At 41.0% G+C, this 14,783-nt stretch overlaps 2 protein-coding genes across 2 annotated transcripts; both read left to right on the top strand.

The window, feature by feature from the left end:
• The first annotated feature begins 3,612 nt into the window (after positions 1–3,612).
• Positions 3,613–5,445, top strand: nkx2.7 (NK2 transcription factor related 7). Its single transcript, XM_062384679.1, has 2 exons — positions 3,613–3,895; positions 4,786–5,445. The coding sequence occupies exons 1-2, from the start codon at positions 3,613–3,615 to the stop codon at positions 5,346–5,348; spliced, it is 846 nt and encodes a 281-aa protein (XP_062240663.1). The 3' UTR covers positions 5,349–5,445.
• A 5,698-nt stretch (positions 5,446–11,143) lies between these two features.
• nkx3-1 (NK3 homeobox 1) lies at positions 11,144–13,194 on the top strand. Its single transcript, XM_062382024.1, has 2 exons — positions 11,144–11,369; positions 11,620–13,194. Exons 1-2 carry the CDS (start codon positions 11,174–11,176, stop codon positions 12,021–12,023), a joined length of 600 nt encoding a protein of 199 aa, XP_062238008.1. The 5' UTR covers positions 11,144–11,173; the 3' UTR covers positions 12,024–13,194.
• Positions 13,195–14,783: the final 1,589 nt, after the last annotated feature.

Here is a 14,783-nt window from a genome sequence, read left to right as displayed (position 1 = left end):
CCCCTTTGTCCATATTGGCACCAAACTTTTATGGGTTCTTTCTCAGCTATTGTCCCAACCCGCACCAAATATCATTGAAATAAGTTTTTTCGTTATCCCTGCCGACAATCAAACTAACCAAAAAACAGACTGACTGGGGGAGAACACAATCTCCTTATAGGCAGAGGAAGTAACAATTTAAGTCAGACAAATTTTAGAAAAGTAAAAGCTGATACCTGATATGTGTCACTAATCTGCTCAGATGCTTATTAGAGTAGATTATTAGAGTTTGGCAGCCGGTGCAGGTGAGAGTAAATAAATCATATTAAATACAGATAATAAATTGTAAACATTGATCTCAATGGGTAAGAGTGGTCGTGTGATAAAGTGATGACACTTGTTTCATAGGAATCTTCAGTTGACATGTTTCAATGTCAGTGGGTGTCTACACAAACCACATTGCATATAGAGAATGTAACCCATATATTTCTGGGGGAGTCTATAATGTCACATAATGTTTCGTGTGTGTCCTCAGTTAATTGGCCAAAGGAAAAGCTGGGTAGAGTTTCACTTCTCTCTCTCTCCTCTTTCTGCTGCTATCAGCCTCCTATTTAGCTGTATGATGAATTAGGGGTATTTAGTGGTAAACTCTACTCAGCTGGCGTCTTATATTACAGAGAGGGGACGTATAGGAATCATTTGGAAAGGCTTTGATTTGAAGGAGTGACAGAGAGTCAGAGAGAGCATTGCTCCGAGCCCTCAGAGAACACTGCCGCAGTGATTAAGTCATTTACTCATCAAACTGAACACCCTGAAATCCCTGAGGTGTCAAACAACTCACAGTTAACATGTGAGGCTTCTTTCCCCCTCTGCTTTTGAAGTTCAGGTTTCTTACCACTTTAGAAATCCTGAGTATTTCAGTTAGGTTTTCGGGTTTTGTTTATCCAGCAGCTGCAGGAAGTAGTACAGCAGAAACAGACACATCAAATACAGATGTTGAAGAACACACAAAACAAATGCAACAACAATCTAGCAAAGGCGAACATTTATGAAAATTAATTTAGAACTTAACGGCACTGTTTTGTATTCCAGTAAAATCATGAATTGAAAATAATCAAAGAAAACAACATTGAGCATTTTTAAATGAAAGAGCATGAACCTAGTTTAACGCTTTAGTTATCTGATCTGAAATGAAGTGGATTGACTCATTAACGCTAACAAAATCTTAGATCTCATATGACTATAGGCTTTTTCTCTCTAATTTTCCGTGAGCAAATAATTCATTAAAAATGTTACTCTTAATTTTTTTTAAATAATCCAAATTGTGTAAATGAATGCCCACATTTATAGTTATGATGGAACTTAAGCGTCAATATAGTTCATACATTTCATATGACTCCCTTATTGCAATACAGTTTGTAAATCCTTAGAAACGATTTTGCACTTACATGGTAAAATTATAGTAAAAAGAAGTAAAATCATAATTTCAAGGGAAAACATTAGTTTAACTTTTATTCCAACTGTTTAACGTCTCTATTGCTCCTGAAATACTATTTTTAAGTAATACAACTCCATAATAGTGTTTACAGACCAAGCAATACACAACTAATAAATGACTCATAATGATTTAATTCAAAAAATAATTTGTTTAGAATATGTACAAATAATCACTTTCTTTTACATCAGATATAGTCTTTATAGCTGCTTAGAAAATCCTTCTGAACTATAGTTCAGAAGGATGAAAACATGTTGCATCCAGCTCATACATGTATACATGTATGAGCTGGATGCAACATGTTTTCATTATATTGTTCATTTTTGTCTTGTGAAAGATCTGAATGACCATAAAGGGAACCTTCAATCTTAATGTTGTGCTGTCGGACTCAGAATATATATTCAACTATAAAATGGATAATAGCAAAATAAATGTAACAAAATTAAGGCACTAAGTCTAATTTATGTAACCCAAGAAAAGAGGTTGCTTCAAAACAACAAAAAAAAGCTCTTGATAAAATTTAACGTAATGAATACAGTTATTTGAGGTGTAAACATCTGACCCTGACCTTAACTTAAGACCTTAAACCTCTTTTAGGCCATATCTGCAGCAGGTTGAAGTTAAACTCCAGACACAGAGACCTTGAATGGCATTATGGGGATTTCTACAGGACATATGCATCTGGATTTATATAACCCACAGGTGACTTCTGAGGCATCAGTTGTGTCTCAAATCTAGCTTGAAATTTCAAACCAGATCACAGGGTTCACCTACACAGACTCTTGTCAGGACTGTGTGGATGTTCACTGGCTGTTTTCTATTGTCTTCGGCTCCTTTCAGATTTTCTCTGACCTGCAGTAAACTACACAAATTGAACCGGAGAACAGCTTTTACTGACCTGCAGGTAACTTCTCAGGAGGATGTATATCACTGTTTCACTGGGGAAGATGGCAAATCAACAGCTAATTCGCATGTCTAACCAGCAGAGGAGTAAAATCATACTTTTACCATGATTGATCGATTCATTCATTAAAGAAAATACTTTTTTTTTCTTTTTTGTCGGTTTCTGGAGGGTTGTTTACATATAGTCACTATAGGTATATACTTTTTCAAGAGAGACAGAAATCCTGATACACGCAAACTTAGTGATCTTGAGTGTTAAAGTGTTTTTTCTTCATTCAATAACAAAGTTTTAAAGAACAAAATACTTTTATTCTAAAGCGTCACTCAACAGTTTGAGTCTCTGCTTTGAACCCCTGTGCTCGGACGCGGCCTCCGAACATCCTGCAGTGCAGCCCGTGTCTGTCCTGGTTCCTGTCTGTGCGCAGGACGCGCGCCTCGGCCTCAGTCATGCATTGCGGGCTGGCGCCGCCGCCTCTCCACTTCCACAACATCAGGTGTAGTGTTACTGTTTGTTGTGGCCTGAGAACACTAATAACGTGGCTGGAAAACAATGTTGATGGTAAAGCTGTTCAACATCACCCAGGATCACTCAACCCACCCACCACCCCCAGACACCCCAGAGACCTGAGCGCTGATGGCTTTTTTTCCTTTTGCTCATCCGATGTATTGATTACACTGAATAAATTAACACACCTCTTTTAAAACGCTCACATTGGCTGGACAGTTTTGACTCATTGCCAATAATGTAAATGCACACTATAAGTAAACCTGCAATGTTTATCCATGAAGAAATGGAGAAGTTATAATTCCTCTCATGTTAAGATTCGAATGTAAAAAAAGACAATCGACTGAAAGTATCGCCTTAATACGTTTACATTCGTTCAAATGTTTATTCTGGGTCCAGTTCGTATGGTGCTCAGATCTTATCTCTTGATTAAACGTGTTAATTACTCCTCCTCCCCGGCAGAGAAGGGTGGACATGACGAGAGGAGTTCCTGTAAGGTGAGAAGAAGAAAGGCAGCTGCAGGACTGTGCGCACAGGCAGGCAGGGTGTTTTGGAGAGAGGTGACAGATCTATCTCTCCCTTTGCGTTTCAGCCGGACCTTTGAATGATTTCTATCTGCCCAGGCCCTCCACCCACCAGTCAGTTAGTAAGAGGCGCAGTGTCACCATCACCAGCAGCTCGAGCACAGTTTTTTTTAAAGTAATTTACAGCAAAACAGAACGTTGCCGGGATGCATCCCAGTTCAACCTCGACCTCGACGCCCTTTTCCGTCAAGGATATTCTGAGGCTGGAGCAGCACAGGGACTTTGAGAACGATTTTCTGGTGACGGACCAAGTTGTTCCAATGCAACATCATCTTCCTCATCATCATCCTCATCATCAACAGCAGCTCCTGCTCGCTGCGTCCATGAGCAGGGACTTTTATGACCGCCGGTCAGAGTCGTGCGTCCCCGGGACGCAGGAGAATCTCGACGCTCACAACTCGGCAGCCGAGGAGGAGATAAATGAGCAGGGTGAGATGACACGTCCTGTAAATCACCATCAAACCTATTCCTCTTTAAGCACTGTGGCTGTTTGTATGGAGGCCACCTGGCGGAATGGGGCCTTGTGGTCCCGGGGAGGAAACGGCCTTAGACCTGTAACATTTGCATTTAGCTTCAGATCTCTCAATTTAAAAGCTCAAGCAAATCTAATTATTATAAGATAAACCACCAATTATGGGGAGACCCATTCACTTGTAATATTTGAACACCAAACACCCATGATTACGCAAGCGTGAGGAATAGTAGGAGCAATGAAGTGTGACTAATTGTTGTTGTTACTATTATTATTTGTTTACTGTGATTAACCCAGTGCACACTGTTTAATGCACTGTTTGTTGATTTTGGTCTTAAACGTAAATCGATCTATTTAACGACGAGACCAAATTGTAAGTCTGTTTAAGTGGGAAAACCTCATATTACCACTTCCACATTTAGAGAGATCTGTCGTCTTTCAAACGTAATGTCATGAAAACATTACAATAACCAATTTTACACCTTTTAGCTTTTTTCTACACTTACTATTTTATTTTGTAAGTGGAGAAAATAGGAAGCAAAATACGTATTTATTTCTGTACAATATATTACAAATACAGTGTATTGCCAAAATAATAAAAGCAGTTGTAAATATATGGCCTCTTGCAGCCATAAAAAGTTAAACTCATCAGATTTGGCGTTAACTTTAACCTTATTATGAAAATGTTGGCATAGAAACACATGACATCATCAAACACCATCAGCAGATTAATACTATTTTATTTTATCCTAAAATACCTTTAGTTGATGTTTTTACACGTGTAAAAAATGATTTGTACATTTTGGATGATTGAAATCCATTAATCCCGTTGGCCTGTTCTGTGCAGACACCAGCGGACCGGACAGTTCTCCCGGCTGCGACCGGAGCGCGGAGCAGCAGCGCAGATCCCGGCTGCGCAGGAAGCCGCGGGTCCTCTTCTCCCAGCCGCAGGTGTCCGAGCTGGAGAGGCGCTTCAGGCAGCAGCGCTACCTGTCCGCCCCGGAGAGAGAGCAGCTGGCCCGCGTCCTCAAGCTCACCTCCACGCAGGTGAAGATCTGGTTCCAGAACCGCCGGTACAAGTGCAAGCGTCAGAGGCAGGACAAGTCCCTGGAGCTGGCGGGTTACCCACCTGCGCCCAGGAGGGTGGCGGTGCCGGTGCTGGTGCGGGACGGGAAACTCTGCGGCGCCGGCTCGCACCCGTCCCCCTACAATGTGACCGTGGGACATTATAACCCAGTGTTTGCCAACAGCAGCGTGTATGGGTGCGGTTATCACAGCGTGTCTCCTGCGGCCAACATGGGCGCTGCGCACATGTCCAACAACCAGCTGCTGGATCTAACAGGAGCCGCCGAGGGGCCCTTCAGCCACGGACACTTCCAGGCTTCGTTACAGGGACTGATAGGCTGGTGAGCACCGGGACATCCACGATCTGTGTGGAAAAAAACTGTTAAATATTTTTTTACTGTATATTTTGTATGGAACTGTATGTTTATCCTTTTGAGAAAGTCGGTGGTTAATTAAAAATGAGTTGATATAATATTCAATTTTGGTTTCTCTTCAGTCACAGGCTATAATTCACAGTGTAAATATACACACGTTTCTTATTGTTTGTGTTTTATTGTTTCTCTAAAAAGTTCGAGTTACTTTAAATCAACAAAATTTGCTTGATTGAAAAGTATTTAATAATTCGCTTTCATAGGCTAAATTCAATTCAATTTTTCTTTTATAAAACACTAAATAACAAATAAATGTTGGTTCATCTGCTTTTCACAATCTCACAAAGTTTACACCTTTCCTACTTTAAAAAGAACCAATTCCCAGCTTTCAGAGGTCTTATAAAATGTTACTTAATTTTAAGGCTGGGCAATGAAACAATATAAATAATCGTGGCAATATCATCCTCATAAATTGCAATAATAACAGTTCAATATGTATCGTAAGCACAGTGAGAAGGTATGACACATATGTACCACCTCAGATTTTTTCACAGAAGATTTTAAAGCCACAACTTTCACTCATGCAGGAGCTAAATCTGGCTTTCAATTAAAAATAAATAATAATGTGACATTTATCGTCATCATTTTCTTTACTGACTTATGTGGCATCATTTCACACACCCTGTCCAACCAAATGATATCAAAATTTAACAAGAGTCCTCAATCCATCGCTTCCACTGAAATGATATAATGTCCCAGTGAAAATAAAATAAAAGAAACATGCCTGATCCGGAACTCTTTAGCGTCTAATTGGCCACAGAGCTTTCCTCTGTGCACTTTATCAAAGAGGGCCATCAAACAGCTAATGGATGAAGTGACATCTGACCTGAGCTGTGCTGCTCTATCAAACTCAGCTCATTATTGTCCCATTCACAAATCCGCTGATAAGGCTGCAGAGCCTGTCCCATCCCGGAGCTTTGCTTGGTAAACAAACCGGCAGACAGAGTGGCTCTTTAACTCCTTCAAACTCTCAATCAAACTGGAAACACTTCCAGTCTGACCTGTCACTCACTCCTCCACCAGCAACTGATAAGACCCAAATTTACTTGCACTGCAAAAAGTATCTCTCGGTTTCCTTTAGCTTCATTGTCCTGGTCCTAAGCCTCAAGTGGAAATGTGTATTTACCTGGAAGTTTAAATTGTCACACCAAATGCTTAGAACAGAACAGAATCCAACAAAGCCAGTTGTGATGCCTTACCCTAATAATAAATTAATGAATTGAGCAGAAGCAAAACAACAAAAAGTAGTGTGTGTTTGTGTGTGTGTCAGTTTTGATGGACACGGACGCGGAGGTGCACACAGGGCCTGAGGAGGAGAAACACCTCTAGGGGGAGAGAAGAGCTGCAGGAGCCTCTCTGCACAGATAAGACTGAGGCTGCAGACAGAGAGGAGACCAGAGACCCTTCAAGAGATCAGATAATGCCATTGTGTGTGTGTGTGTGTGTGTGTTTGTGTGTCTGTGTGTGTGTGTGTGTGTGTGTGTGTGTGTATGTCTGTGTGTGTGTGTGTGTGTGTGTGTGTGCAGTTACATCTCTTACTCGGGTTTTAAAAGGTAAGTGATCTTATCTCCTTTGTAATTCCAATGTAGACTTTTACTTCTCAATTGAAATTCAAAGTTAATGTAAGTTAATGTACCTTTTCACCTTGGTTACTGACCCATTAATAATTAAAGGTGTTCAATCAATGAACTAGTTCATTCCTTTGTGAATCAATATTTTCAGGGATGCAGGGACACACTTAAGCCTTTTCAGTTCGACTTGATATCCCATCAGTTATTTGCTTTTTGTAGACCTTCCTGCTCTCTCACCCTCACACCATTTATTTGGTATAAAAGGTCAAAGGCTCTTACCTAATTCAGAGTGGTGGCTATCATTGATTACACAGTGACGGTTGTCTGACTTCAGATGAAGTGGTCTAACAAGACAGTCGGCTCAGCCACAGCCTCAGTAGTTTAACCTGAGGAAATACAATTTGCACATACAAGGCCCAGTGAACCAAGTATCCACTCTTTGCTTGGGTCAGGACAGGATCCAAGAATGTGCATTACCTCAGAGAGTGTTAACTGTTAGCTAATAGTGAGCTAGATTATGAGGGATCATGGCTGGAGTGCGGAGCAGCCACAGCGGTCTAGTTTTGGCAGATACAGGGTAAATATGCAGTTCATGGTCCATGTCCGCTGAGAGTTGCACACTCGTTCTGACCACATGCACTTTCCCTCAGTTCCATTCAAACTTAGATGAGGGTCCGCTGTGGTCTGGTGTTCCTCGCATGGGTGCCTGATCCCAGATACCATTCCAGTAGGTGGTAGTAATGCGCACCCAGGTTGTTTGTCAACTGCCACTTCTGTCAGCAAGTACTCATGATCAAGCACAGTTACGACTCCCCTCCAAGAGTTCACACACATATTTCTTCAGAGTCGGGTTGTACAGATGTGGGCCCCGGTGGATCTCCTCAAACCAAGAGCATGCCACCACAAACAACTGGAAAAGGTTGAACAACAAATTCAATTGACGAGCATAGCGTTAACGCACACAAGCGTGATTACAAATTTTAGGCTGCACACAGACATCCAGATTTGTACCCAAGAGAGCATAGGTGGATGTCGACATTTAGATCACAATTGCCACAGCAGATATTAAAAGCCAGTTTGGAAATATGTTATGTCAGTTTATAGGTACTTGAGGTCGGGGCTAGAGAAAGATGTCACCCCCCTTGGGACCCAACAGATTTATAACACCAGCGGATGTCCACCGCAGAGCCTGGTGACAGCTCAAACATCATTTAACGAGAATGCTGGGTTTTCCACAGGAACGCTCCTTCTTTGGGGAACAAATAACTGTGTATTGATTTCTGTCGTCTTCCAGAGATTTGCAAACATGATGATAACAAATAAGCCCATTGAGGTCTTAATGGAGCGGGAAAGTGGGCTGGGAGAAATGTGGAATAACAGGTTTCCTGCTGTTGACAGAGGGAGAGAGCGGAGGGGGGTCTGACAGGGAGATATAACCGAAAACAAAATCCCAGAATAAAGATGCTTGATTACACTGTTTCACTGCTCATGAGGGTCAGTTTAAACAGAGGATGACGTGAGTCCGGACATCAGTGAGAGACCCATTATGGTTCATTTCAAAAAAAGATTTTGCCTGACGTCAACTTTTAAAGAAAAAGAAAATAACGGGTGTGTCATTTTGGACTCTGTGATGACATCTTTTAAAAGTCCCTCTGATAATCTGGTGTTTGTAACAGAGCTGAGACGGTTCATCAGTCCAAGATCAGGGTCTTCTCTGTCCAACCACCCGGCTCACATAAGAGACTGTTGATTCCGAACTGACAGAGAGAGGAAACTATCCATGAGAGATAAGGGCTGGCGGTGGATAACCTGCCTCTCTTCAGACCGCATCTCTGGGGAACTAGCTCATTGTGTGGTTCCCTGTAGTTTCAAGTGGCTGCTGGCTTCCTGAAGACTCCCACATCCCTTCATCATGACAGAACACTACTAATTGTTATTATAAAGCTTTGTCTGTGAACTTACCTGTCCAGCCTGATGACATATTTGTTATGTCATGCAACACACGGAGTGGCGAACTTGTGCAATACCTGCAGGTGTGGGATTCAACACAATATGACGCTGATGCTGAGCAGATAGATCCACTGTTAGGACAAGCTGCTCGCTGTCCAAGACAAAGAAATGACAGGAAAAACAGCAGAAGATTGATGGCACAACAACTCTCTGTGACTTAAAGAAAACGTTGTCACCGCACATTACCTGCTGCGGAAGACAAATGCCTTTCCGGGCTAAAAGGTGAGAGGTTACACCATGTCATGTCTCATGCAAAACAAAAGGATGACGTGGCATGTGAGGAGTGAAAAAGATGTGATTGTTTTCAGTATAAGCAATCATGTAGAAAAGCGGAGGACAACAACAAGTTTAGATCTTTACAACAAAAGAATGATGGCCTCACACAGCACAACACAGACAGGGCCGGGTTCAGGGGAGGGCCAGGGGGGCACTGGCCCCAGCTGAAATCGAATTGGCCTCTGGAGTGTCCCTGTCCTGTCAGTATTCAAAAAATTGTTATTTACTAACAATACCAACATCAAACATGTCAATGTGTTGAGAATTTGTAAGTATTTTCTAAGCTTTTAACACAATTTGCTTGAACAAGGAGCAATATCAATAAATATATATTTGATAATTTGTGACTTTGCTAAAATCTACAGAGCTAACCGAAACAAAGAATAACCTAAATTTACATCTTACTGAATCAGGAAATGTGCATGCATGTTGAACATATAATTGGCCCCTCTGTGTAAAATGTGGCCCCTTCATTGCCCCTGTTTCAGAAAAAACGTAGATCCGACACGATGTTGTTTTCTTGAAGCGATTAATGTCGCCAAGAGTTCTTCTATACTTGAAATCAATGCATACATTTTCAATGGAATCAAAACATTGCTGAAATGGCATCTTTCTTCCTCCTGAAGGCCTGCATGTCTGCAGCATCTGCAAAATGCACATAAGGGTTTAGAAAACAGAAAGAAAAACTGTGTCTAGACAGAGGGATAAAAGCTCTCTGTGCTTACAGTCCAACACACTGTGCCTCTGCAGACAAAGAATTCAAGGTGAAGCCTATCAGAGTGATGATCTTAATACACTGTTGACAAGACAGCAGCTAATGCTTGAGAGGAATCTTTTAAACGGATGTGTATTTCTAAATGATGATCCACAAACACAGGACAGAACATGTTGAACATTACATCAGTCACTGTGGTTTTAAAGCACATGGTACATGAAGTACACAGCACTTAAATTTCAGGAGAGTTAGTGCACTACCATCGAATTAAAGCAAAGGGTCATTAACATAACAGTGAGGGGCTGGTGACTCCTCGCTGTGGGGTTGGTGCAGCGACACTGGTTGAGTCGGGGGGCCAGGGTGCACCAAGAGGAGCACGCTTGTCAAACATGCATTTCCAAATGAAGCACAAACTCCCAGAGGAGCAGAGACACCAAGGAAATGTGTGAATCTCAGTGGAAAGGTCAGGCGGAAACCACGGAGAACAACAAATGAACAGCGACTGTGTCCGTTCAGGAGACTGTGAGCACAAATGTGTCAAACTCATTAGTCCGGTGGGTGTGTGACCACCCACCAGTGCAGACAGAGGTGTCTCCATGCAGCCGCAGACAACCGGGTTACTGCCCTGAGGGAGACATGGCACCCGAGGCATAAATCCATCTGGCTTCTATGTGTATGAATAATAATTCATATGAATGTTTATATCTAAGCATTGGTTTATTGGTTGTCAAGTTACAATACATATAACCAATTGTGTTGATATATCACAGTTTAAAATAGTATGAAACAAGCCATTTATTTTATTTATATAATATGTGATAACAGTATATTAAAACTATGTGGTTTTTAAAAAGGCATTTTACGCCAAATTTCTTTAATTTGGGAAATGTTAATAATTAGCCATATTTCAAAAAGGGCAGGTTTACTGTAATTAAAGGTGAAACTCTATTATTCATATTTATTTTGCATAAAACAAGAGGAGGTGATTAACACTTTGGCAGTATAGTGAGCCACTTGTCCCGCCTTCTTATCTTGTAAGTGCAGTGTGTGTGAACCCGCCTCTGCTCTGGTATAAATTCAGCCCGGTGAGTGTGTGAGCACTCACACTCCTTCAACCACGGCCAGCTGCAGCTGCAGCCCTCTGGCTCTGATCTGTGGATCTACTGGATGGACATGTCTGATACAATTAAACCTCGGACTTCATTCCTCATAGAGGACATTCTGTCCGTTAAGGACAGCACAGGCCTTAGTGGAAAATCCAGTTATCAGAAGATGGAGAGATGTTCACAGTGGGAGGAGGAAGAGTCTGAAAAGTTGACAGAGAAACTTTATGCTCAGGAGACAGCGTCTGGAGAACACTCAGGTGAGCTGCAGATATACATAACAGGAATTTTACATTAATGTGTATTTGATATCCAATACAATGTTTTAGATGATGGGGGAAAACAGCTGTTAAATTATAGGTCTTTATAATCAGAAGTTGTAGCAATGTATTGAAGGTCTCATAGGAGAAAAAGTATTTTTATTCATAGTCATTAACCTATTTTTAAACAACTACTTCAAAAGAGTTTGATTGTCTCCCTTCATGTCGTGTCCAAATCTGTACTTCACAGGGTCTCTGGACAACTCCTGTCCCATCACCCCAGAGTCCAGCAGTTTGTCCTCCACAGGGAAACAGAGACGCTCCCGAGCTGCATTCACACACCTCCAAGTTCTGGAACTGGAGAAGAAATTTAACCACCAGAAATACCTGTCAGCCCTGGAGCGGGGTCACCTGGCCAACGCCCTGAGACTGACTGAGACCCAGGTGAAAATCTGGTTTCAGAACCGGAGGTACAAAACTAAACGAAAGCAGCAAACGTCAGAGTTCAGTAAGGATGGGTACAAAGCCGAGGGACTGCAGGGCCTGAGAGAGGATTTAGTGCGGTCGTCTCTGATCACCTCTTTCTGCAAAGCTTACCAGTACAGACCGTACCTGTGGGACTATAGTGGCCCCTGGGGACCAACATTATGGTGAAAGTGACACTGGGATTTTAAATCATTTGTGGTATTCCTGATATTTAGGCTCAATGTTTCTTATCAAAGATGATTCCTTACACTGTGTCACCGAATCGTACGTGTGTTCACGTGATAGCTTCACCAGTTTGGCTAAAAGCATGACATTAAGAAATGTGTATCTACAGTATGCATGAATATGATGTGGTTTTGCACAGCAAACCATTAAATCACTGAATTCACTTGATTATTTTATTGTTTAATAAACTGATGCTGATACATTTCATCTGCCTTTGTATTAAAACGTACAGAAAATAAATTGAATTGAAAATACCTGTCATAGAGCAAATAATTAATATGAATTATGAATTTAAACTATGCTCCTGAAGTACTGTATCAATTCTTCTAACTTGCAGTATTTTGACATGAAGCCCAGAAAAAAGAAAGTCTATTACTGTCAAAAGTTGAGAAAAAAGGGAAACTCTTAAAGTATCAAAGGATAATATAATGTTTTCAGTAAATAATAAAAAAATGTACGATTTGTCGTAGTTGAAGTAATACTTGATATCATGTTAACCAATGTATGAAAGAATAACATTGCGATACTTCCTTGAATGTTCATATGGGAAATATTTCAAATATCTGTGTGCAGTCAATGAGGTAATGGAAGATAATAGTGAGATGAGGGCAAGAATGGGAATGGGAGGTGATACCTTCAAACCGCCCTGAGCTGATGACTTTGAGATACACCTGTTTTCTTCAGGAGGCATTATGCGAAATTAATATGGATGTAAGATTGCAATTTCTTATCTGAGAGCTTCTGGTGGCATTTAGCTTAAAATGGTTCGGTTTGGAAAACAAACAAAAGTCTCAGACTGATTAGTTCATAGGGAAATTTGAGATAATCATATTTTGGTCTGAGAACAAGAATAAAATATAAAATAATAACCAGGTATTTAAATACTTACAGTGCATGTTTTCTAAAGCTGTGTAAAGTGCATTGATTTCTAAAACAAACATGTGTCTTTGTCTCTTGCATCAGAGTTTTGCTTGTGCGACTGTGGCATGAGGTCGAGAACGCATCATGTAGCTCATCACGTGATTGTGATAGCGATTAACAAAACCTGTTTGTTAACATGACTGCTGCTGGGAACAAGGCTGAACCCACTGACAACCGGTACAGAGCAGACACCCTGAGAAACCAAATGATATATTTAGAAAGACTTTATAACACAAGATATATGTATGTAGAACAAATGTATTTAACATTTTACTTTTTCTTTACACTAAAAACGATTTCAAATTAGAAACCCAAATAGAGAGCAACATTTTTATTTTATTTTTATGATGGATAAAAAATGTTGATTTCAGCCACAGGAGCAATAAGCCATGAAATGTACATGAGATGAAACTGCACCACATTTATATGCATTGATCCACATGTTTGTTATCAAACGTTTTATGTATACATTAAAAATGATGATTGTAATGAGTAACTGCATCCACACAACAACCAGCATCATATAGCTTAGTTAAACTCCCTAAACTCCCCTGACTATCATGCAATTAAAACTGATCCTGCATATTATTATTTTTAATACAATAGTGTTGTCAAATTTCCAACGCAGTCTAGTTGTGAGTATAATTTTTCATGGAAGACGGGCCTTATTCTTTCATCGTGGTAAAATGGCTTTAACACAGCCATTGGCTCTAAGCTTGTGGTTGTAGAGTCCTCAAGAAGATAATCTGGAAGCCTGGCAGTTGTGTTTAGCCTTTAGTTTATAGGTTGTGTATCCACCGCCCACATGCGCCAGTATGAGATGCATGCAGGATGCACTTGAGCCTCGCTGCTACAGGTTTCAGATATGGCGGTGTGTTATCTTCCAGATTATTGATATTATCCATGGCTGAATGAATTAAGGACATTGTCTCCTCTTGTTATCAGATGGTCTCCTGTCCTCAGCAGGTGAAGTCACCGCCTCCTTCAGGTTCTCCAGGTTCACTGAAGTCTGAATATGCCAGAGCTGTGACTGTGTGTGGGAATTATTCTTTACCAAATTCAACAGATGTTTTTCTGAGGAATATTATCATAATTTCAGTTATATCACAACTTTTCATGGTCTGGGTTTTAGGTCAAATAAAATGTTAGCCTTTCCATTCATCTGTATGCTGCTGCTCAAGGTGAGTGTCTCCTCCGCTCACAGCATCAGCTTCAAATCTGCTGTGTTTCCTCTCTCCATGGACGGCTTCTGTGAGTTCCTGATCACTATGATGCTGTTTCTCCACAACCAGGAGCCTCACTGTGTGTTCTGAGGTCAGTCTATTGCAATTTTCAGAGTTTAGTCAGACAATTCACATTCAAATGTTTATTGCAGCAGTAGAACATTTTAATGTTTGGCGTCGAGGCTCCGACCAAAAGGGGTTAGTTCACCCAAAAATGAAAGTTTACTCATTATCTACTCACCACAACAGTGATGGAGGGGTTGGGTGAAATTTTTGAGTCCACAAAACCCTTTAGGAGTGTCAGGGGTAAACAGAGTCGCAGCCAAATCCAATACAATTCAAGTAAATGGTGACATATAAAAACAACAGAAGAAAAACATAAAATGCCTCCATACTGCTCCTGTGGTGAGAGCGATGAGCAAATATTCATAACCCCCGTCTTAGCCTACAGGCGGATGTTGGGATGGAGGAGGGGCTGAACGACTGGCAGCTATACTGACGCAGCAGCCTGCGGCAAGCAAAGGGAGTGATGGGAAATGTTCTCTCCTTAAATAGACCG

Source organism: Platichthys flesus, chromosome 3 (assembly GCF_949316205.1).
Source record: "Platichthys flesus chromosome 3, fPlaFle2.1, whole genome shotgun sequence".
Lineage (NCBI taxonomy): Eukaryota > Metazoa > Chordata > Actinopteri > Pleuronectiformes > Pleuronectidae > Platichthys > Platichthys flesus.
The sequence above is the reverse complement of the archived record's forward strand: the minus strand, read 5'-3'. Positions and strand labels throughout refer to the sequence as shown.